This window comes from Halichoerus grypus, chromosome 3, assembly GCF_964656455.1.
Source record: "Halichoerus grypus chromosome 3, mHalGry1.hap1.1, whole genome shotgun sequence".
NCBI lineage: Eukaryota > Metazoa > Chordata > Mammalia > Carnivora > Phocidae > Halichoerus > Halichoerus grypus.
This window is the reverse complement of record NC_135714.1, coordinates 206,713,018-206,737,392: the sequence shown is the minus strand read 5'-3', so window position 1 is coordinate 206,737,392 and position 24,375 is coordinate 206,713,018. Positions and strand designations below refer to the sequence as shown.

At 52.7% G+C, this 24,375-nt stretch overlaps 1 protein-coding gene across 1 annotated transcript in view; it reads left to right on the top strand.

Moving 5' to 3' along the window:
• Positions 1–24,375, top strand: part of MYOM2 (myomesin 2) — an 81,580-nt gene that overhangs the window by 40,379 nt on the left and 16,826 nt on the right. Inside the window, exons 17-30 of the mRNA XM_036069204.2 lie at positions 628–815; positions 3,255–3,381; positions 4,613–4,791; positions 5,814–5,928; positions 6,800–6,956; positions 7,046–7,152; positions 9,215–9,259; positions 9,828–9,964; positions 14,166–14,310; positions 14,422–14,481; positions 15,437–15,504; positions 21,363–21,476; positions 21,671–21,758; positions 22,294–22,332. Coding sequence (XP_035925097.1) covers positions 628–815; positions 3,255–3,381; positions 4,613–4,791; positions 5,814–5,928; positions 6,800–6,956; positions 7,046–7,152; positions 9,215–9,259; positions 9,828–9,964; positions 14,166–14,310; positions 14,422–14,481; positions 15,437–15,504; positions 21,363–21,476; positions 21,671–21,758; positions 22,294–22,332 — 1,569 coding nt within the window. The remainder of the gene's footprint in view (positions 1–627; positions 816–3,254; positions 3,382–4,612; positions 4,792–5,813; positions 5,929–6,799; positions 6,957–7,045; positions 7,153–9,214; positions 9,260–9,827; positions 9,965–14,165; positions 14,311–14,421; positions 14,482–15,436; positions 15,505–21,362; positions 21,477–21,670; positions 21,759–22,293; positions 22,333–24,375) is intronic.

The following is a 24,375-nucleotide window of genomic DNA, read 5'->3' as shown; positions in this document are numbered from 1 at the left end:
TCCTTAATACAAAGCAATCGTCTACAGTTTTATTCTGTGATGGGAACAGGTCTTCCCCCGATCACCTGTTTCTTGGGTAACAGAGGATGCCCAGATGCAGGTCACCTGGAGCTGGGGCTGGGGCTGGGGAAAGCAGAGACACCCTCCCTCAGCCCCTTGGAAAAGATGGTCCAATTCCAAATGAACTCATGTGAATTTGTCCTCACTTGAATTGATTTGATGTGGGAAATTAAGACTGGCTGGGTCAGTAATGTGCAGCATCTCTGGTCATGGGGGCATGGCTGTTATTTTTCATGGATATAATGAGAAAGCTCCTCTTCGAGGTTTTCCTTAGAGGAGAGGGAAGAATCTCTTGTTTCAACCACCCAGGCCTGATTTAAATAATTTATTGCCCCTGTGTTATTGAAATATTGGAAGATGTATGTGTGTATGTATTATTTATTGGAGGATGTGTTTAGGAATTGCAGTAAATAGAAATGACAGAGAGTTACTCTCTTTAAAGGAAGAGATGAAAACACACAAGGATGGTTCGGGGTGGAGGCCCCTCCGCAGGGCAGGAGCGGTCCCTAGGAGGTTGGGCATCGTGGGTGGAGACCGGGGTGACCTTCCTGCTCTGTGTCCTTGCAGCTGTCCCTTCACATCCTTATGGGGTCACACTTCTGAACTGCAATGGCCATTCCATGACCCTTGGCTGGAAGGTGCCTAAATTCAGCGGGGGAACCCCCATCCTTGGCTATTACATAGACAAGCGTGAGGCTCACCATAAGAACTGGCACGAGGTCAACTCTTCGCCCGTCAAAGAGAGGATCTTAACGGTTGGTTCTTATGGGTCCATTTACTTCTCCTGGGTGGTTTCCCATACGGGGCAGAGTCCTTCATTCAGTGACTCAGAGTTCAAGGGCATTAGATAATGTGACACAGAAACAAAAGTGGGTTCAGAAAACTTCACAGCCTCGTGGGAGAAGCTCTAGAACTGGATCCGAGGAAGCATTTTCTTCTGAGATGCAAGGGGAGGTGGAGAGGCAAGGAAGCAGGTGGTGTGGGGGTGTCCACACTGGGGGCGGCTCCAGGCCCCACGCCCATCACCATGTGGTTCTGTGGGGCTGGTGCGTCTGCACTTAGCTGGTGTTCAGTCCGAGCGCCCTTGTCCGTGGCTTGTTAATAGCGGTTCTGCTAAGAAAGGCTTGTGTGTCCAGCCTCTGGGTGAGTCAGTTGGCCAAACGCATGTTCTGCCTGGCAGAGAGAGGAGAAAGAACATAGATTTGGAGTAAGGAAGATCTGGAATCCAATCCAGATGCAAACCCTCAGCAGCCATGGGCTTTCTCTCCCACCTTGCTGAGTCTTCCACTGCTCGTTTGCATGGTTTAGGTCACGGGCATGTGTGCATGTGTGTGTGCACGTGGGAGTGTGTGTGCATGTAGGTACGTGCGCATGTGTGTGAATGCATGTGTGTGTGCGCACATGGGAATGTGTGCATGCATGTACATGCACATGTATGCACACGTGTGGGAGTGTGTGCATGTATGTGCGTGTATGTGTGCACGTGGGAGTGTGTGCATGCATGTGAGGGTACCTGTGTGTGTGTACGTGTGCACGTGTGCACGTGGGAACGTGTGCATGCATGTGAGGGTACCTGTGTGTGTGTGTGTGCATGTGCGGGTGTGCGCATGGGAATGTGTGTGTGTATGTACATGCACATGTATGCACACATGTGGGAGTGTGTGCATGTATGTGCGTGTATGTGTGCACGTGGGAGTGTGTGCATGCATGTGAGGGTACCTGTGTGTGTGTACGTGTAAGTGTGTGCACGTGGGAATGTGTGCATGCATGTGAGGGTACCTGTGTGTGTGTACGTGTGCGCGTGAGCATGTGGGAACGTGTGCATGCATGTGAGGGTACCTGTGTGTGTGTACGTGTGCGCGTGTGCACGTGGGAACGTGTGCATGCATGTAAGGGTATCTGTGTATGTGTGTGCATGTGCACGTGGGAGTGTGTGCATGCATGTACATGCACACGCACACACACGTGTGTGGGAGTATGTGCATGTGTGTGTGTGCATGTGTGTGTGGGTGCACTGTGTGTACGTGTGCGCGTGTGCACGTGGGAACGTGTGCATGCGTGTACATGCACACGCACACACACGTGTATGGGAGTATGTGCATGTATGTGCGTGCATGTGTGTGCGGGTGCACTGTGTGTGTATGTGTGCGCGTGCGCAGTGCCTGGGCTGCTGTCGGTGGGGGGTACCAGCAGCTCATGTCACCACAACAGCGTGACACCCCTGTTGGCTATGGGTCACTTAGGGTTGGATTTTTGTTTGTGGGGAGACTCGTAGGAGGTGTAGTCTGCAGCTTGTAGACGACTCTGCTCTGTAATGTAGATTTGTGTAATACAGACATTGATCACCCGCTTTTTACGTCTACGTTCTGGTACAAGTTGCCAGAACTCAAGCGTGCACGTGTGTGTGTGTGTGAGTGTGCATGTATGTGCACGCACGTGTGTCACATTACTGATATCTGTGCCCGGTCAGCCCCCAACACTGTGCCGAGCTGTTCTGGACGGCCCTTACTCCTGAGCAAAGCACCCTCTTATTTTTAGAATACCGGCTACTGCCGTGAGGTGAGCTCCGTCTTGCAGGGAACGAAACCACTGAACTTCAAACACACTTGCTTTGGAGGCTCCGTATTTTTCCAGGAGGCAATATTATCTAGATACAGCGAGGCGGGGCTGAGGGCTCTGGGCAAGGCCTTCCCTGTATCTTTGGGGCACAGACCCTCATGGGGCTGAGGTCACGACCTGAGGGCCTCCAGCCCCTGTGCTGCGGGACGGTGACGGGTTGTCGGGCGTCACGTAGTGAGGCTGGTGTGGCAGGGAGGCTTCGTGTCCCCGGCTGGTGGCAGCCAAGGTGCTGGCGTCTGCAGAGGGGATGTGGGCTTGAGGGCAGGCCCCCCACCCCTGCTATTCCACTCGCCCTCTGTGGCTTTTTCTCCACGAGGACAAGCTATCTGTCAAGGGTGGTCATCATGCCGCCCCTGTAGGCACAGTGACAGGAGGAATGGGAATATGGGTGGGTTCCCTGGAGCGACCACAACACAGCAGCTGCATTCACAGCCCTCCCTGACCGCACTGTCCAGTTTACCCGCACAGCCCCCGCTGCCCCACGGTTCATTCTGGGAGTCAGTCGTGAATCCTCCATCGGACGGACTGTAATGAAGCTCTTATTTCCTGTGTTAATTTAAATACAATCCACGCAGGTGGAGGGCTTGACAGAAGGCTCACTCTATGAGTTCAAAATCGCTGCCGTCAACCTGGCTGGGATCGGGCAGCCATCGGACCCCAGTGAGCTCTTCAAGTGTGAGGCCTGGACCATGCCTGAGCCGGGTAAGCGGCCCCTCCTGGCCTGGAGCAGCCCTCTGTGGTGTGAGCCTGCTGTCCGCAGGGCCGCGGTCTCCAACCCCAGAACTAGCGGGTGTTCTATCTGTGCATGCTACGGGGTCACCACCCTGTGCCAGGCACGGGGCGTAGCTGGGGATGAGGCGGCCCCCATCCCCGGCGGTGGGGCGTGGACAGAGGCCGAGCAGGTGACGAGGGTGGGGTGATCAGCAGGGACGCATGAGGGGAGAGGGAAGGCGGCCCCGGGCAGGAGGGGCCAGTGCTGATGACACAGGGTGTGACACTGGGGTCCCCAGTGTGTGAGGTCTGGTTCTCCTCCCAGGCCCTGTGGGGACCTGGGGGCCTGTAGTTCGAAAATGTGGGATTACTGCCAATCTGCATGTATTAGGACTTTACATTTTATAGCTGTTTTCATAAAATCTCAAAACCTGGGCCTTCATTTATTTGTATTCAGTGTGTCAGGAACCTAAATGGAATGGGTAAAATGCTCCTGTTTTGAGCAAAACAGAACAATGCCCAAACAACAGACCTAAAGTTGAAGCTATTTTGTGGCCAGATTATAGTGTATTTTTCCTCCTTTTCTTTTATTGAGTGGTCCTTGTTTTAAGGAAACTAATACTTGCCCCTTAGAAAAGCCAGTAGAAGGAAAGCTATCCCAATTTCCAGAGCCTTTTTGGGGCTTCACATGAAAGGGCTTAGCCACCCTCTAAGGATGTGGCATGACTTGGTTCAGGTGCAGCCCCTGCTCCTTTTCCCTTTGCCGCCCGAGGGCCCTGGACCCGGGCTCGGCACTCCTCCCTGTGGCAGAGCTCCAGGGGTCTGAGCAGGTGATGTGCTCGGGGCTCGAGGAGCAGGTGTATCAGGCTGCTGGGAGGTGGGCGTCTGCGCAGACAGGCTTCCCGCGTGGGGCGGAGGACACGCGTGCCCCTGCTCCATGCACCTGTTCCCTCTGTGAGATGCACCTGCAGGGCCTGAGTGCTGATGTGGACTCATGAATGATTCTGGGGTGCCCACGGTCCCCGGATGCCTCATGGTCAGGCTGCAGGAACAGCCACACGGTGCCCCCTCCCTGCTCCCCGCTCAGCACGCTCCTCCAGGCGTGCGTGGAGAAAGCCTGATTTAACACGCAGAGTCGTGACGTCTGTGTGTGTCCCCGCGGCGGCAGACGCCACATGCTGGTGCGTGCACGCATGGGCACAGACTGCGTTCGACTTTTCAGGTCCTGCCTATGATCTGACGTTCTGTGAGGTCAGAGACTCGTCCCTGGTCATGCTGTGGAAAGCCCCCGTGTACTCTGGCAGCGGCCCCATTACGGGGTATTTTGTAGACTATAAGGAAGAGGATTCCGGAGAATGGAGCACCGTGAACGAGGCAGCAACCGCCAACCGTTATTTAAAGGTGACAGTGTTCCTTCCCGTGTGCCCTGCCTTCCCGGGACGGGCTCTCTGATTGCTCCTGCAGACAGGCTCGAAGCCGCCCAGCCAGCCGCTCAGGCGGCGCACACGGTCCCGTGCCGCTGTGGACGGTCTCCGCAGGGCGGCGGCCACTGTGTGTCTGCGGTCGGCGTGCGTTTAACCCGTTGCATTCGTGATTGTCGTAGAAGTCACGCGCACGGACACGTACACACGCAGCCGGGATACGTCTGCCAGGATGGCAATGCGCACATTTCTCTCTTCTCCCGTCCTCCAAGTATTTCTTTTTGTGGCACCTACAGTTTACCCATCCCTGGGGTCGGCTGTGACTCCCATCCTTGGGTGGGTAGGCCCCTGCCCCGCGCTTTCCCTGCTTGGCCGCGGGCTCCGCGGTGTGGTGTAGACGGGGAGGCTGACCGGGAGACCACGCCTGAGTGGAGCACATGGTTGCTGCCTCTGGGCAACAGTCCGACAACCCAAAACCAGATCAGCTTCTTCTGAATGCACTAATCAGCTTCTAAGGATCTAGCCAAATCAGTGAGTGAGAGATTAGCTGAAGTACATTTTACGTATCAGCGCAGGTTACAGTACATGCAAGCTACGCGTGTGCAAGGGGAGAAGCATTTAATTCTGATGTGTCCAAACGATGGGAAATCTGGCACAGTCACAAATCACATTTAAAATAATATTTCGTCCCGTAGAATTATGTTGACTGTGAACGCCAGGTTGCAGACGGGGTATATGCCTTGAATTCTGCTTTGAAATATGCAAAGAAAAAAAGAAGACTCTCTCAAAACTGAAAGAGTCTGTTTTTTCTTGCAAAGTCAGACTGTGAATGATTGTGAGTCTGTCTTACCTCCTGCTTTTCTAGTTCACTGTGCGTAGCTCTTACAGCTGGAAAAGTAAGTTCCTTTTTTAAAAAAGAAGCATGTTCATAGTAAAATGTGAAAAGTAAAAAGTCCTTTTCACTTATCGATTCCCATGTGACATTTTCTCTGTCTTTCTAAGGTGTGTGACCTGCACCGGGGCAAGACCTATGTGTTCAGGGTCCGGGCCGTGAACGCCAGCGGGGTGGGAAGGCCGTCGGACACGTCTGAGCCGGTGCTCGTGGAGGCCCGGCCAGGTGAGAGGTGCTGCGTGGCTGCCCGGGGAGGCGGGAGGTGGGTGTGTGTGTTGTGTGCATGTGAGTGCAGGGAAGGCGGGCTCCTGCGTGTGGTTGACGGTGTCGAGCGGCCAACGGGACAGGCCCTCCAGCCCGGCACGGCCCAGCACCCCTGGATCGGAGTGGGGCCCCGAGGCGCAGTCGGTGGGGATCTGTATTTGGAGCAGTAAAGCCACATGTGGGGATGACGATGTTACTGCTGAATTGTGACCGGCAGTCAGAAACCCGTGGGTGGTGTTCTTGGTGGCAAGTGGCTCCTCTCTCTGGAGACTGGTTTCACGTCCTCTGCCGCCTGGCAGTCTGTGCCGCTCCGTCTTTGCGGCAGCCGACGGCGTCCGTGCCTTCCCAGGCTGGTGTGTCCCCCCAGTCCCTACCCCCTCGGGGCAGATTCTGACTGTCCTGTGTGGGGCCAGGTGTCCACCTGGTCAGAAGGATCGAGCAGGTCCCTTCCCACCCCCCACAGAAGAAGGGCAGAGGGAGGAGCCCGCGTGTGGTGCTATCGGGGGGTGCCCACGGCCACCCGGGGCCCTCGCAGTGGCGAGGGGTCAGATCTCAGGGACAAGAAGGGTCTTTATGGCCAACACATTTGCCGTGGCGGGATCGGATGCGGAGGACGGAACGGACAGAGAGGTGACAGCTTAAAATCCCGTCCGCTCTGCCCTCCACCTGCTCCTGGACGGACTGCCCTCCCGCCGGTCTGCCTCAGCGTCCTGGGTGACCTGGAGGGGAAGCTGATGATTCGGCGTAAACCAAGCCGCCGCCTCCAGACCCAGAGTCCGTGGGTGGAGGGCACGGCGCTCCTGAGACCCCGCCTTGTCTCCTCGCTCTGTAGGCACGAAGGAGATCAGTGCTGGTGTGGACGAGGAAGGCAACATCTACCTGAGCTTTGACTGTCAGGAAATGACCGATGCATCCCAGTTCACGTGGTGCAAAGCCTACGAGGAGGTTGCGGATGACCAGAAGTTCAGGGTCGAGACGGTGGGAGACCAGTAAGTCCCCTCGGGGGCCGGCCCCTGGGACCGCCGGGGACCCTGGCAGACACAAACAGCCAATGTGTCCCATGGTTCTTCCCTTTTAGCTCGAAGCTGTACTTTAAAAATCCGGACAAAGGGGATCTAGGAACTTACTCGGTGTCCGTGAGTGACACGGACGGGGTGTCCTCCAGTTTCACCTTGGACGAAGAAGGTAAAGTCTACGTGACGGAGGCTCGCCTGCTTGAGTGTCCGGCACTGAAAGATTGATACTAACCTAGGAAAGACTTGCTTGCCTAGAAAACTGGCGTGCGTTCGTGGGAGGCTGGGGTGCCAAGTGTTCGTAGAAGCAAACATTCTCTTAGAAATTAAACAAACTCTCTAGAGTTCGTATTCTGTCCAGCTCCTAAATCACCGGTCCAGGGCCTGGGGCTTCTGGAGTTCCCCCTTGTACTTTTCAAGTTGGGTTTAGCTACATTTCAGTAGCTTGGCAAGCAGGGAGTAGCCGATTAGCCAAGTAAGGCCATGAGATTAAAGCGAGACACGCAGATGGGAGACTCCCCCTTTCCTTCCAGCACTGGATAGTCAGCCTGGCAAAAGAAAATAATATATATATTTTCTGTGTGTGAAATAAGATTCAACCGGCATAGTCAAAATCTCCGCTTTCTTACAAATAGGAGACGGCAGAAAGAAAAGTCTGTTCACAGCTGGGGAGCCCAGGGACAGGCAGGTCTGTCCTTGGCGGGCTCACACACCTGAGTCCCTGCCAAATGGCAGGTCTCATGAGGCAGATTCTTGTGCTGCTGGGGATTATAGTTATTTGTGTCCAGTGCTTGTGGCGGGCCCGACCCACAGTCAGGGTCAGCCTCATGGAGATGTGGAGTGAGCTGCGTCATGCTGGATTGCACGGTCAGATGTCCACGGTTCTCTGGGTCTCTAGAGCTGTTGAGAGTCCTCTGTTAAAATATGGGGTCTTATGAGAGGCCTGGTGCCTGGTGAGCAGACCCCGAAGTTCCCCACTGGCATGTTGGCTGGCAGCAGGCCGAGGGTGTGATCCCAAGGACGCCTGATTTGGATGGTTGTCCCGCGTGCGCTGGGAGGAGAGGCATGGACCCACGCTGGGAGGCCCCGTGCCGATGCCCTGGGCCCCTGCGGGGCTGGAGCAGCTGCTGCGTAAACCTGGGGAAGCTCGTGCAGATTTAACAAGACACAGCAGGAGGATGGCCGAGTGGTCGTGTGGACGCTGCTATCCAGGGTCCTCAGGATGCTCTTGTCCAGAGACAGGGGCCGGAGCAGATCAGGAATCTGCTCCGAATGCTTTCTGAGCTGCCTTTTCTGACCCTAACTCAGCGGTCTTCAGTTTTTAACTCAAAACATTCTTAAATACCTGAAAAGTGTTCTACTTCTCTGCACCAGTTTTAAGTCTGTAGATGACATTTTCACTTTAATTTTAAATAGTTGCAAAGGATGAAAACTTCCAGCATGTTTTATAATGTATGTGGACTCTAAGAAATCTTTTAGATAAAGCCGTGGAACTGCAGATTTAGCTCATTTGATTTATGGAAATTCCTACCATTAGACCTAATGGGGAAGTCAAGCCAGTCACCCAGTCAGGAAAAGTCTGACTTCTTTTTTCGGTCAAGTAAGCATGTTCATACATATCTTCGTGACCACGATCTCTTTTCTAAATTCTAATTAAGAAGGAAGGAAGGATGGAAGAAATGGCTTAGAACCTTCAGTTTTTTTAACTTGCTCTTGGGACTCCTTCAGGAAGGATGCATTTATATTTATATTTTTATTTTAAATTCATGGCAGTAATGCATCACAGTGAAATCCTGGGTGGGCAAAGCATTTTGAAGGACATCTTGCAAGAGGAAGGAAAATCACAGACCACCCACACACTCTCAGCGCCAGATCGAAATTAGGAAGGAGTTCGTATGGAATTCGAGGGTCTGGGAATGGGTGTCTTTAAAGCTCCCCCGTGCAAACCCCGCTCCCACCCCCAGCCCCACTGTCCCCAAGGCTCTGCCCTCGCGTGCCCCACCACCCCTCCCCTTCAAGACAGGGTTATTATATAGTGAGGATCTCAACTGAAGAGAGTATTCAAAGGTGGTGTAACTCCTATTTGCCTTTTAACTTCTAGTTCATGTTTCTTACTCAAGCACAGATTAAATCTTGGTGGTGTCAGATCCCTGCTTGGGGTTAGCCTTGTAATTATTTACAGACTTCTGAATGTATGGGTCAAAAATCAATGCATGTATTTTTCTTAATTTTAGAACTCGAACGTTTGATGGCACTGAGCAACGAAATCAAGAATCCTAGTAAGTAAGCGTGGGACTCTGCCTGTTTGCAGGCAGACAGCAAGCCGTTGGGGGAGGGCCTTGCTCATTAAGGTGGGACGCTCACCAAGGAGCACTTTGGGCACGGACCGTTTCATTTCACGCATCCAGCTTCCAGGCTTGTCACCTGTTCACTGGAAACAAATACGAGTTGATAATGCAACTTGTAGAAGTTTTTATTGAATAGAGAGAGTTTTGAATTTGGGGTTTAGCGTAGCTGATCCCAATCCAAACAAGTCAATCAGGTGGAGTCTTCGGTTACTGAGTTACACTGAATACAGAGGGAGCACGCGGGGGTGTACCTCAGGGTCCACGGGAGAGCTGGGCGTGTGCGCACACGGCTCACGCGGCACGGGGCCTTACCTGCAACAACGGGCTAACCTAGGGTTTTAGTTTTATTTTTTTGGTTTTCATAATCCTACTTGACACCCCAGGGTTTCACATCCTCAAAAATTTAATAACCAGGATTGATATTTTCCTCCAATATGCAGCTGTTCTCTCTCACAACGATTCATGCATTATTGACTTTCGATTTCTTTTCTTCCTGTAGCAATTCCTCTGAAATCAGAATTAGCTTATGAGATTTTTGATAAGGGCCAGGTTCGCTTCTGGCTCCAGGCTGAGCACTTATCACCAGATGCGAGCTACCGATTCATTATTAATGACAGAGAAGTCTCTGACAGTGAGGTGAGTCCATGTGGGAGTGATCTTTGGCTTCGGAGAGGCCGGGATTTACTTTCGTAGTTCAGTGACTTCAGGTCAACATTCTGTGTGTGTTTTCATCCCCTTTTGAACTGCAGAAATTGGGGTGTAGCAGGTGTTGAGATGAACGCGTGACGGTTGATTCTTGCGATATTCAGAGACTGGTCTGGGTTAGATGAGAAATCAGGAGTCCTTGAAATCCAAGCCTGCCAGAATTGAACAATGGTCAGCTTTGTTTTAGAGATGTTGAGCCTGGTGTTATGAAAAGGTTCAGGGGACATGGGGGGCATGGAAACATCCTTGATGGACAGGCCTATTTATTCTTGACCTGGTTTTGAAGGCAGGCATTTTTACCCCATTGTCTGTGGGCCCCCTCCGCCCCTCACCGAGAGCTTCCCAAGGAGGGCGTCCATGGGGAAATCTGTTTCTACACCTCCCCTAACCTTTTAGGCTGTTCTGTTTAGGCAAAGCACAGCAGAGCTGCCAACAGCGTGTAGAATGCTAGGATACAAACGCTTTTGCCCTTGTTCTGCTTTAATTGTATGCAATGAATCCTACAATTATTGTAAATATTCCTTTTTTGGCTGTGGAAGAACATTGAGTATGTTTCAATGTATTTCTTCTTGTCTAATAATTCTAGCACACCTGCTATAATTTCCAGCTGAAGGAAAACCTGCTCCATGGGCCCTTTCTTTACTGCTGAGTGGAGAGCGAGGGGTCTTTACGTCCTCTGCTCTTCTCCCCTGGTACTCAGCGTGTGGTGTCATCGGTCTGTTCAGGGTCCTACTGACTCTGGACGCCTCATCCGCGTGCACTGCACACATGTTCGTGGAATGGTTGACATGTAGGAATCACTGAGGCCATGCAGGTGCCCACTTACTGTGTCGCTGAGCTGGGCCCCTCATCCCTAGTCCAGACTTTGTTCCCATGGGTGTTTGTTAAGGCTCACCTGGTTAGATGAGCAGGTGTCAGGCAGAAATCCGGAATGGACAAAGATCATGCAGTTTTTCTTACCCTTGAGAGACGGTGACATACTCTGAGGGGCATGTAGGTGACATGAGCGGCTGATGAGTAGACAGCAGGCTTTTCCTCCTGGCTGCAGAAAAGCCAGCAGAGTATGCATGCTGTCCCTGGGAGAGTATACCGCACGATCAAGGACTTAGAGAAATTCTCTTTGAGCAGAGACCGTGCTATGAGATGAAAAAGAATTTAGTGTAATTGCAGTTTATTTGTAGAACATCTTTTGATTAACATTTCCTACCTACTGCATAGAGCTTGCTTTAAAAACTGATGTCTTTGCTCTGTGGCTAATCTTTTTAGGATAGGGCTGCACTATTTCACTTGTTTAATTAGCAATCCACAGGTGACTTTTCGGGGGGGAGATTGATGTTATTTTGTGTGAGTCACATAAAAGCCTGTATTTATGGCACCCATAAAATCATTGAACTTCATCTTGCTGCATAATGGCAATCGCAAGAAGCCTAATTAATTTCTAAAACCCGCTCAGACACTGCAGTGCAGTAGCTGAGAACATTAGAAAAGCTACTGTATCGCGAAGAATCCGGCTGGTGAGAGTCCCGCGTTCCTACTTCTCAGACCTGGTGGGGTCGGCTCCTGGGGTCCTCTCCTTGCAGGTGTTGGAAGCGAGCATGGTGTCGGACAAACGAGAACAGGGCTTTGTCTCATTGATTTGAAATTTGCTCCCCGTATTCAGACGTAAATACTCAGAATGACGGAGCAAGCCGGTGAGCTACGCCGTGCAGGCGTCCTGCTTCCGTCCCTGCCGGGCTCCCTCCGGCACTTCCGCCAGTCTGCCCGGAGGACACACGGTCGCCACGCTCAGCGATCGGGACCTTTCTCAGTGACCGCTCTCTCAGAAAGCAAGCTGAGGCCATGCTTGCTTGTTCATTTGTCTCTCCATCTCTCCATCTTCCTGGCTCAGTTTCCCATCCAGACACCGTCTAAGGGACCTTATACAAGCTCACACTGTGTGCTTCACAGATGTGAATTCGCAATGGAATTTCTAACCGTGAAGGTGATTTTGTTTCTGTTTGCTGAGAGGCAAGGCCAGGGAGTGGCTTTTGTTCACTTAAAGCCTCAACGTCCTATTTGATTAGGGAGGAGCCAAGTGTCACGGTTGACCGTGAGAGCACCATACTCATCTTCCCCTCCCCGTGGGTGTATTTTACAAATCATTTCTGATTGTCCCTCTGAACCAGCCAAACGGTAGGGACCTCAGGGGGGCGCGAGCCTGCCTGCCGGAGCTGCAGGATCGGCTCAAGGAGGGGTGACACAGCGGACTTCAAACCGTCCCGTGAGGCCGCCTGGGCTCAGAGACAGCGACGGGAGGGCTGAAGCGGTGAGGAGGGCTTCAGGAGCGGGGTGCCCAGGGTGAGTCTGGGGAGGCGCACAGGAGGCCAGGCCGGCCCTGCTGCCGCCCATGCCGAGGGCTGGCGGGGGGACAAACAGGGAGGTGCCAGCGTCCGGAGGACGGGGGTGGGCCGTCGGAGACGTCTGGAGCCTTCCAGGCCAGGCACAAGGGTTTAGAAACGGTGCCCGATGCTCGGGAGGTGAACTCACAGATGAACTGGGCAAAGAGGCTCTTTTGCTCGTATCCACGTCCTGAACGCCGTTGAGACAGTGGCCTTTGGAACGCCGGGCTCTGAATGTGAGCGTGCGTCAGAGAATGGGCGCTGTTCTCGCGCGCTGGGTACAGGTTTTCCGTAAAGCCACCTGCAGATGCACATTCTTTCTGAATTCTTAGTAAGGGGAGCGTTCTAGACAGAGTGTGCTTTCTGAGGGCTGAGGAGTTTCCCTGGGGTGACCCTGTTTTCCATCCGACCGCAGATGGCTGGTGTTTGTTCTGCTCATCCTGCTCGTCCTGCTCCCCGGGCCTCCACCCCTGCAGGGCTGAGATCAGGGTTCAGGTTGGGAAGACCCTGCCGGACCCCCCGCGGGGCTCACAGGGAGGAGGAGAGCCTGCGGGTCACCCCGGGGGTCATGAGCGGTCACTAGAGAGAAGGCTCCTGAGCCCCGGGGCCTCGCATGCACCATTCCCTGCCTTTGAGGTGACTCATTCTTTGGATGTGGTCCTTCTGCCCCCGCGACCCCTGCTTCATTTCAGGTATTTTCGTCCAAGGCTGGAGAAGGCGTAGTCCATCAGCCACCATAAATCATTCTGGTGTCTGTGAGTTCATCACAAACGAGGAGAGCGGGGTGTGAGAGGAAGCTGAGCTTCAGATGGGCTGGGTGGTGCGGGGACGTGTCCCTGACCAGATGTTGGGAGGGGACTACAGTGTGGGGGTGGTGGACCACGGCCGGCAGGGCGCCATGGACGGCGAAATGAGCTGGTCGGTGAGAATCCCACACACATTTATTTGGTCTTTACCACCTGCCGGGCGCACAGGTGCTGGGCAGAAAGGGTGGGGACAGTCTGAGCTCTGAAGGCCTCGCGGTCCAGCAGGATGGGCAGGTGGTGGGTGGACACTTGGGCCGGGGTGAGGTCTGCCCTGGAAGGGGGGCGTGCGCGGCAGGGATGTTACGGGAAGGGCACCCAGCCGGCTCCAAGGGCAGGTCCTGGTAGGTCCTCCCTGCACCAGTCTGGGATCTGGGGGGGACGGGGAGCCCCCGTGTGAGAGTCGGCACCAAGCTGTGGCCTCAGGAGTGAGGGGAGCACAAGGTGCCAGACTTGCCTAGGCACGCACACTCTTCCAGAAAATCTCTGCGCACCTGACACCCAGCTTCGGTGGCCTGGTCCACGCAGCAGCCTTGAAGCCATGGTTCTGAGTCCTCAGAGCTGGGGACAGTATGGTGCTCGATGGCTGGTTGTCGCTGGCCACCTGTGTTGCGTGGTCCGCGTGGGGTATGCTGTCGTGCACACCGTTTTTTCCCGGTGTCCTTAATTGTGTCGTGCTAGGTGCTTATTTTTGGGTGCGTGTAGTCCCTGCTGGAGTCTTCCGGGAGGGGGCGGCTCCGCACAGAACGCGGCTGCGTCACCGAGTGGGTGCGTGTGTCCCTTGGTTCACGTGCGGTTCACCAAGAGGTTTCCTGGGTTTCATTTCATTGTGCGTTTCTGTGTGTGTCACAGTCGTTAGGAGCTAGTGGCTGATGCGACTGTCAAAGTCAGAGATAAGCCGGGAGGAGTTTCGCTGTAGCGCTGATTCCCTACCTCCACCGTTGCTTCCAGAAACACAGAATTAAATGCGACAAAGCGACGGGCCTTATTGAGATGGTCATGGACCGATTCACCGTGGAGAACGAAGGCACCTACACCGTGCAGATTCGCGACGGAAAAGCCAGGAGTCAGTCCTCCCTGGTTCTCATCGGAGCCGGTAGGCTGTCCTGAGGGCTTGCCTGCCCGCGGAAGAGAATCCACAGGGAATTGTGTGGGCTGCACAGGGGCCAACGTCTCCATTTCTTTCTCCCTTGAATATTGGCTCTAGCGTTCAAGGCTGTCCTAGACGAGGCTGAATTTCACAGGCAGGAATTCCTCAGGAAGCAAGGTAGGTGCCGGACGCGCCCCAGGAGCCCGGGCGGACTCAGTCGAATGCTGTTTGCGGCAGATTTGGTTCAACGCCAAAAGGCTGTAGATGCTGTTTTATGTAATCATGAGGTTAGACTGCTTCTCATCTGTGGAAACATGGGTGTTTTTCTGTCCTTTGCACGTTACATTTATTTTCATCTGTGTTTTGTCTTGCTTCTACCTTTAAAAGCCCCAGAATCTACTGTTTAGTATTTCCTGTTATTGTGAGTCGAGGACACGGTCGGGGTGGCCAGGCCGTGCGGCCGACCTGCTAACTAACTCGTCTCTCCTGTTCGCGGCTGAGACGGAGGTGATCCCAGGCCCTCATTTCTCCTTTGTGTGAGACACTTGGACGCCCGGGCCACGTGACAGATGACAGACGACTGTAGGCGCCCCCAGGGACGCGCACTTTATTCCTGCCGCGCCCCACACAGCTCTCCGGGTCAGCCAGCTGGTCCCTCACCGTCTCCCTTGTCCACACGCGCGTTTCCACTCTCTGTGGTCTGGTCATCCCACAGCGACATGCCTTTCCACGGTCACCTCTGCATCCTGGGGGCGCCGTCCAAAGTCCGAGCGGGGTCCCCAGGCCTCCCCGTAGCTGTCACGAGCACGTGCGCCCCACGGCACCCCAGGCATAGTTCACCTGAGCTGGTGGTCTGCAGGCTGCGACCCGGGGCGTCTGGGGACTGCGGCTGTCTGTTCTGTATCTTCCTACAGGCCACTGCTCAGTACTTAACACCTGAATGACATGGGGGTGGGACGCAGAAACAGCACTGTACTTTCATACAGCACAGCTTATTCTTCTGCCAAAAATGCATTCACAAATATAAATTGTGTGTGTGTGTGTGTGTGTGTGTGTGTGTGTGTGTGTGTGTATCTGCGTTTTCCTTTTCTTTCCCTTTTTAAAAACCGTCTCTCCACAATTTTCCCCTCAGGCCCTCATTTTGCTGAGTATCTGCACTGGGATGTTACAGATGAATGTGAAGTTCGACTTGTTTGTAAGGTGAGGACTCGGCTCCAACGAGGGAGCAGTAAGCTCTCGTTCACGGGGCGGCGAGGGACCTTCTGGGGAAGCATCTGCCGTGGATCACAGGATGCGGGAAAACACAGAGTGCTGCCCGTGCGCTGTGACTTTGAGTCTCGTGGATGTTTTCCTACTTAGACTCCAGTCTCTGTTCTTCATGAAGAGACTACAGTGTGGTGGCATGCAAAAGAAGGTTCAAGGAGGCGTTTGAAATATTTAAGATTTTTAGGAAGTGAACATATGGAGAGTATGCTATGATGAAATTCATCTGGTAATTTCCATGCTGCTCACATGATTTCTTTAGGGAAAGAAGTTATGTTTTGGGAAGAAGATGCTCCTTAAGTTTTGTTCTAACAGTTGAGTAATGAAGTAAGCCTTAGTTCCTACTGAATATAAAAATCTGTATTTGGGGGAACAGAGTTTAAGGAGCATCTCTCTGCTACATGAGCAGTGCTATAGGAGAACCTGGCGGAAGATCAATAATGCATTGTTTTTTCCCATAAGAAGGTAATACTAACCTTGATACGGTGCTCATTTCACAGTATCGGAATGTACCGTATCATCATGTTGTATCCCTTAAACTTAAGTGATGTTATATGTTAATTATATCTCAATAAAGCTAGGGACAAAAAGTTAAGGGGTGAAGGCAAAGGAAAGTGGGATAAGGGATAGAGCAGCATTCACCTGAGGAGATGAGAATGGACAGGTCAGGAGTATTGTGTGAGGGGCTGGTCTGAGGGGGTGAGAGTGGACTGGTCAGGACCATAGTGTGAGGGGCTGGTCTGAGGGGATGAGAGTGGACTGGTCAGGACCATAGTGTGAGGGGCTGGTCTGAGGGGATGAGGGTGGACTGGTCAGGACCATAGTGTGAGGGGCTGGTCTGAGGGGATGAGAGTGGACTGGTCAGGACCATAGTGTGAGGGGCTGGTCTGAGGGGATGAGAGTGGACTGGTCAGGACCATAGTGTGAGGGGCTGGTCTGAGGGGATGAGAGTGGACTGGTCAGGACCATAGTGTGAGGGGCTGGTCTGAGGGGATGAGGGTGGACTGGTCAGGACCATAGTGTGAGGGGCTGGTCTGAGGGGATGAGGGTGGACTGGTCAGGACCATAGTGTGAGGGGCTGGTCTGAGGGGATGAGGGTGGACTGGTCAGGACCATAGTGTGAGGGGCTGGTCTGAGGGGATGAGGGTGGACTGGTCAGGACCATAGTGTGAGGGGCTGGTCTGAGGGGATGAGAGTGGGCTGGTCAGGACCATAGTGTGAGGGGCTGGTCTGAGGGGATGAGGGTGGACTGGTCAGGACCATAGTGTGAGGGGCTGGTCTGAGGGGATGAGGGTGGACTGGTCAGGACCATAGTGTGAGGGGCTGGTCTGAGGGGATGAGGGTGGGCTGGTCAGGACCATAGTGTGAGGGGCTGGTCTGAGGGGATGAGGGTGGACTGGTCAGGACCATAGTGTGAGGGGCTGGTCTGAGGGGATGAGGGTGGACTGGTCAGGACCATAGTGTGAGGGGCTGGTCTGAGGGGATGAGGGTGGACTGGTCAGGACCATAGTGTGAGGGGCTGGTCTGAGGGGATGAGGGTGGACTGGTCAGGACCATAGTGTGAGGGGCTGGTCTGAGGGGATGAGGGTGGACTGGTCAGGACCATAGTGTGAGGGGCTGGTCTGAGGGGATGAGGGTGGACTGGTCAGGACCATAGTGTGAGGGGCTGGTCTGAGGGGATGAGGGTGGACTGGTCAGGACCATAGTGTGAGGGGCTGGTCTGAGGGGATGAGGGTGGGCTGGTCAGGACCATAGTGTGAGGGGCTGGTCTGAGGGGATGAGGGTGGACTGGTCAGGACCATAGTGTGAGGGGCTGGTCTGAGGGGATGAGGGTGGACTGGTCAGGACCATAGTGTGAGGGGCTGGTCTGAGGGGATGAGGGTGGACTGGTCAGGACCATAGTGTGAGGGGCTGGTCTGAGGGGATGAGGGTGGACTGGTCAGGACCATAGTGTGAGGGGCTGGTCTGAGGGGATGAGAGTGGGCTGGTCAGGACCATAGTGTGAGGGGCTGGTCTGAGGGGATGAGGGTGGACTGGTCAGGACCATAGTGTGAGGGGCTGGTCTGAGGGGATGAGGGTGGACTGGTCAGGACCATAGTGTGAGGGGCTGGTCTGAGGGGATGAGGGTGGGCTGGTCAGGACCATAGTGTGAGGGGCTGGTCTGAGGGGATGAGGGTGGACTGGTCAGGACCATAGTGTGAGGGGCTGGTCTGAGGGGATGAGGGTGGGCTGGTCAGGACCATAGTGTGAGGGGCTGGTCTGAGGGGATGAGGGTGGACTGGTCAGGACCATAGTGTGAGGGGCTGGTCTGAGGGGATGAGGGTGGACTGGTCAGGACCATAGTGTGAGGGGCTGGTCTGAGGGGATGAGGGTGGACTGGTCAGGACCATAGTGTGAGGGGCTGGTCTGAGGGGATGAGGGTGGACTGGTCAGGACCATAGTGTGAGGGGCTGGTCTGAGGGGATGAGAGTGGGCTGGTCAGGACCATAGTGTGAGGGGCTGGTCTGAGGGGATGAGGGTGGACTGGTCAGGACCATAGTGTGAGGGGCTGGTCTGAGGGGATGAGGGTGGACTGGTCAGGACCATAGTGTGAGGGGCTGGTCTGAGGGGATGAGGGTGGGCTGGTCAGGACCATAGTGTGAGGGGCTGGTCTGAGGGGATGAGGGTGGACTGGTCAGGACCATAGTGTGAGGGGCTGGTCTGAGGGGATGAGAGTGGGCTGGTCAGGACCATAGTGTGAGGGGCTGGTCTGAGGGGATGAGAGTGGGCTGGTCAGGACCATAGTGTGAGGGGCTGGTCTGAGGGGATGAGAGTGGGCTGGTCAGGACCATAGTGTGAGGGGCTGGTGCGCAGGGGCCAGAATGAGGATGAGGGTGACAATGGGGTCATTGTGGGGTGGGACGCTGGGCCGCCGGCTCTTCGGTGCAGCTGAGTGTCAGATGAGGGACCTGGGGTTACGTGCAGAAATGCGCAGGGTGCTGACGTGAAGCCTGGGCAGCACAGAGCCGTGGGACTGGGGATTTGAGGAAAAGTGGTGTCCAGGTGGGTGGCGGGTGGTGGTCTGGGGCCACGGGAGGGCAGCGCACACCCTGGGTAAGTGTCAGGTCGACCTTGAGATGCTGTGATTACATCGACCTTTCCCGCCAGTCCACGCTCATTGTTCATGTTGGTGATGAAGTCCTAATTAGATTCCCTGTTTCCATCTCTTTTTATGTGTGTGTAATAACTAAAGCTAAAGTTTTGATATTTAATGTGCTCGTGGTTGTTATAAATTCATTTCAGAAAAATACCTAGAATTATTTTTCTTTTCATAGTGAGTTTCTTTCCCCAATATTTTAAAAGGAAGACTCAGAGACAAAATCATATTTAAAATAAAAAAAGTTTACTGACACAGAAATTGCATGGGTCTGTTCAACAAATGAAAACACAGTAGGTATTTGCAGGGAAAACCCCGGAAGATCACTGAGGGTAGGCTGTTGACTTGGGAAACAGGATGGGAAAGACAGCAGTCTTTTCAAATAATTGTCATATGCAGAAAGGGGTGTATCTTCAGGGTTTTAGACCTCCGCCCGGCCAAATCATTTCTTCAGATCTCCACGGCTGCGGACGGCCAGCCCTGGCAGAGGGGCTCTCTTACCGTTGGTTCATTCTCCGTTTCTGATCGCGCGGCATCAAGCGCGTGCTTATGCGGCCGTGGGGCACCTGGGAGTTCTCCTTCCCGGGGCGCTCTGAGATCGTCCCCCTGCCACACACCCTTCCGTAAATACGTGATGATATTCCAGGGTCCCTGGCCGGAGTGCGTCAGAAGTTTTTAAACACAGATATTGGAGAAACTGAACACATAGTAACTGAGATCTGAGCATTTTGTAGTTTAACACACTTACTTTGTACAATTGTGTCCCTAGCTCCTGTGATTCTGTAAATTATTCCACATGGTTTTTCCCTTAGTAATACATTAGATGATTTTTTAAATGTACTTGCGTAACAAAACATATGGAGAAAATTAATGCAAGGGTATGTACATTCATAATATAACTTCACAGAAGACCATCTTTTATATTTGTTTATTTATTTATAAAACCATCTTTTAAAAGAAAAGTTTACCATAAATCTCAGTCAGACACAAGAAAATCTCCTAGAAAGTTCTCGTACAGCAGACGTGGGGCCTGGGGCGCTCCCTCCTGGAGACTGAGTCAGGTGTTGCCACATGGTGTCTCGGGGGTCTTGTTACCCTCTTTTCTGGGTATTTATGTACATTTTCGGTGCCTGTATTTCAGGAGCAGAAGGGAGAAATCGCAGAGAGTACAGAGGAAAGACAGTGGGTCCTTGCGGGGCATGAGGCCCCCCAAGCTGTGGGACAAGGAGGCCAGTGCAGGATGTCTGCTTCAGGGCACAGAGACTGGAGCTCACCAGAAGGGGTGTCTTTAGCACTGAACACCAACGATTTAAAACTTCTGGGAAAACCAGAGTAAGGGGAGGCAGCACTGAACTGAGGTAAAGGACGTAAGGGTTGGGCTGGCACTGGGGTATGGGCACCAAGACCTTGAAGTGTCAGGGGAAGGAGGTCGTCTGTCTGGCTGCAGTCCATCTGCCATTGACTCCAACTCGTGGTCCTGCCTTGGGAGCGGAGCTCCTGCCTCCCGGCCCCGGGGGGACATTCCGTCCACGGACTCAGCAAGGGTTTGTAGGCTCGTTTGTAGGACACATGCTGCCGTGTCCTGGGGTGCAAGTGTGAGCAGCGTGTTCCGGATCCCTCCTGTCCAGGGACGGTGCTCTGGGCGGTCACTGGTGACCCCGGCTCAGGGCCGGTGCGGGCGTTCTGACCTGTGCGGACTACGACACGACCAGAACCAGTCATGCTGTCTGAATACTTGTAATTTTATTCTCTTTGTCATTGACATCACTTCTGCTGAGTCCGTATGGGGTATAAATGCAGAATCATCCGTCTCAAATAGTCCGTTGTGGCCAGTTCGTTCCGTCCGTAAGAACCAGGCTTGTTTCTCATCCGTGGGATGGACACATCAGGGTGTGTGAATCAAAATGCTTCCTCATCTTTGGAATTCTGCAAAGCTTAGTGTCAACTCTGAGCTTATGTTACAGACTGAATTGTGAGGAAATTTACTAGAAGGAAAATTCCCATTCCCATTGGGCTTATTTGGTGTTACGGTTTTATCCCTTCTATACATATACATCTGAAATGTCATACTGCCAAAAAAACAGCCACTGACCAGGCTTATAGCCCTCTAAGAATATTTCCCATTATTTACAAATTTAAAATACACTGCCTACAACTTGTTTTTATTACTGACATTTCATATAAATCAAAAGCTCCTCACACTATCTAATTTCACGGGCTAGGACGATTTGTCCTTCTGTGTGCAATGGTGAGGGCTTAATTATTTTAGAAGCTGGAATTTAGAAATGTATTTGCCATTATTAGGACTGACAGCTTTTCTGTGAGCTTCTCTCTGAGGCTATAATAAAAATTGATGGTATTTTTTTTTAAAAGGCTGTGATTTAAAATCCAGAGACTTTTTTTTTTTAAGATTTCATTTATTTATTTGAGAGAGAGAGAGAGAGATAGCGAGAGAGAGCACAAGCAGGTGGGAGAGGGAGAAGCAGACTTCCCGCGGAGCAGGGAGCCCGATGTGGGGCTCGATCCCAGGACCCTGGGACCATGACCTGAGCCGGAGGCAGACGCTTAACGACTGAGCCACCAAGGATCCCCTCCAGAGAATTTTTTTCTTAAAAGCCGGAGTGATTCACATCCTAACCATCAGATTTTGGCCTTGTAGGTTGCAAACACCAAGAAAGAGACAGTTTTCAAGTGGCTGAAGGATGATGTACTGTATGAAACAGAAACGTTGCCGGATCTGGAGAAGGGAGTCTGCCTGCTGCTCATACCCAAGGTACGTGTGTTGCATGGAACAGGATGGAGGTCAAACTAAGACGGGTCTTTCAAATAACTTGTAAACCCTGCATTAGCTCCCATTTTTAATCCTGAGTTTCCATGGTTTGCAAAGGGAGTGTATTATCTATCATTTATTACATTTTCTGTCTTGTCATTGATCTTACATGCGTACAAGATATGTTTTATTTGCAGTTGTCCAAGAAGGACCTCGGTGAATATAAGGCAACCTTGAAAGACGAGAGAGGTCAAGATGTCTCTGTCCTTGAGATAGCTGGCAAAGGTAAAATAAAACCTCCTTTGTCCTTCCCCAAAGAAATTCATTTTGCCATCAAGATGCAGTGTGCTAGGAAGGCGCATCCATCTATATCCTGAAGATATGCGCTCTTTCCTTAGCAGTAACGCAGCAGAAGAAAATAAATCTGTACTTTACTTCCATTCAGACCTGCTTCAGTGTTTTGGAAAAATGCGTGGTGTTATTTTGCGTTTATAGGAAATGTCATTTTAGTCCATCATCATAAGCTAAATTTTCTCCCATTACTAATGTAGTTAAAATGATTGAAACAGAGGGGAAGTGATTCAATTAAATGTATAGTTGGATTTATGTGGAGTAAGATTTCCTTGTTCCTTGCGTAAAAAGTGAACAGGTAAGAGGGATTTATGACCCACAGGAGCCTTTATGGTTAAATGTTGCTATTTTAATGTTTCATTTTTCAAATGAACATCACGACTTCCTGTATCAATTTAATTAAACATGAAAATGCTCCCTTCTGATAAAAATATACATCGTAACGGTACATTTCCCTTCTTCCTTTCAGTATATGATGACATGGTTTTGGCAATGAGCAGAGTCTGTGGTAAGTAAATGCCTACGGATTTCCAGGGTATGTGTGGTGCCGAAATCCCCATTTTCTGAGATGAGAACTGAGCCTACAAAGGGGCGGCTGGGGCAGCCCTCCCGCTGCTCCCTGACGCGATCCAAAGGGGTTTGCAGCACTATATTTAGAATCTATATTTTATTAAAAAAAAACCCAGTTTAGACCTCCTGATTAGCCACTTCTTCCGATTCGCCTTAGCTTCATTTAGATGATTGCTTTGTACATAATTGCTCTCAGCATGTTTATTACCAGTGCTGAACGGCAATAATGAATTTTAAACCTCTGGCTTTGCATCATGTGTATGAAACCCTTTTTCAGCTTTGCAAATACATTCTCCCTCTCCATTTCCCCTTCCACAGCAGCCGTGAGAACGAAGAGAGGGGTTAGTAATTCAGTAACAACAGCTCCTATTTGGGTCGAGCTTTGTGCTAAGAATGACAACATTTTATTACTGTGGGCTTTCTAGAGAGGCCCTAATTTAGATCTTCGGAGCTGGTGTTGGGGGCGGGGACGGGGCCCAGCTGTGGGCGCTCTGCTCCCGGAGTCCAGGTTCTAACCAGTGGTGACACATGTCTACTGCCAAGCTTACTTGTGGCTCACGTGGGGCTTTCTGATGTTCTTCTGAAAACCTTTATTTTTCATGCTTCCGCAAAGTAGCGCTGCAAGGTAGATTTTACTCATTTCTACTTTGGCTCGGTCAGAGAAACAGGACCGCATTTTAGGCGAGTTTTAGCCTTGATGGTGGTTGAGGGACCGAGCGCTGCTTCACGGCCGCCGCGCCCCGTGGTGGAGGCCGGTGAGCTGTCTGGAGCGGCTGCTGTCCCGCGCTCCGTGGGATTGCTCCGTGGCACGCACCCTGTGGCACGCTCCATGGAGGCGCTGACCGCGGTTCTGGGAAAGTGAGCGTGTGTGTGCAAAGTGGCTCTCCTGCTGCTGCCCTGGGCTGGTGCAGGGAGGACCGTGTGCCGAGAACAGACTCGGGGCCGCCCGCCGCGCACACACGAAGCCTCTGTCCTCTGGAGAGGCCCCACACGTGACACGTCCCCGCATGCGAGGGGCAGCAGCGAGCGCCATTGGACGCCCGACGCGCGTGTCTTGGTAGCACGCCAGGCTTCCCGCAGCCCCCACGCCCTGCGCCAGAGTCCGGGGGCCCCAGCCTGCCCTTCCAGGGCCCTGCCTCCTGCCTGGCTGGCCTCGCAGCGGCCCCTGGAAGGCTGCAGGGACATCTCTGGGCCGCCCCAGGTGTCTCAGCGTCCCGGGTGTCAGTCTGCTTTGGTCTTGGAGCAACACGTGTGGGTTCCCACTGCGCCTGCGCGCCCATCACATGCATGCAGACTCACACTCACACACTCACACATAGACCCACACTCACATGCATGCAGACTCACACTCACACACTCACACATAGACCCACACTTGCATGCATGCAGACTCACACTCACACACTCACACATAGACCCACACTCACATGCATGCAGACTCACACTCACACACTCACACATAGACCCACACTCGCATGCATGCAGACACACATAGACGCAGACACACACTCACACATAGACCCACACTCACATGCATGCAGACTCACACACTCACATGCACGCAGACTCACACTCACACAGACCCACACTCGCATGCACAGACTCAAACTCACACTTACACATAGACCCATACTCACATGCATGCAGACTCACACACACACTCACACAGACCCACACTCACATGCACGCAGACACATTCAAACACTCATACTCACACATAGACCCACACTCACATGCATGCAGACTCACACACTCACACATATACCTACACTCACACTCACACAGACCCACACTCACATGCATGCAGACTCACACTCACGTGCACACAGACTCACACTCACACACATAGACCCACACTCACATGCATGCAGACTCACAAACTCACACATAGACCCACACTCTCATGCATGCCGACTCACACTCACACCTAGACCCACACTCGCATGCAGACTCACACTCACACACTCACACACATAGACCC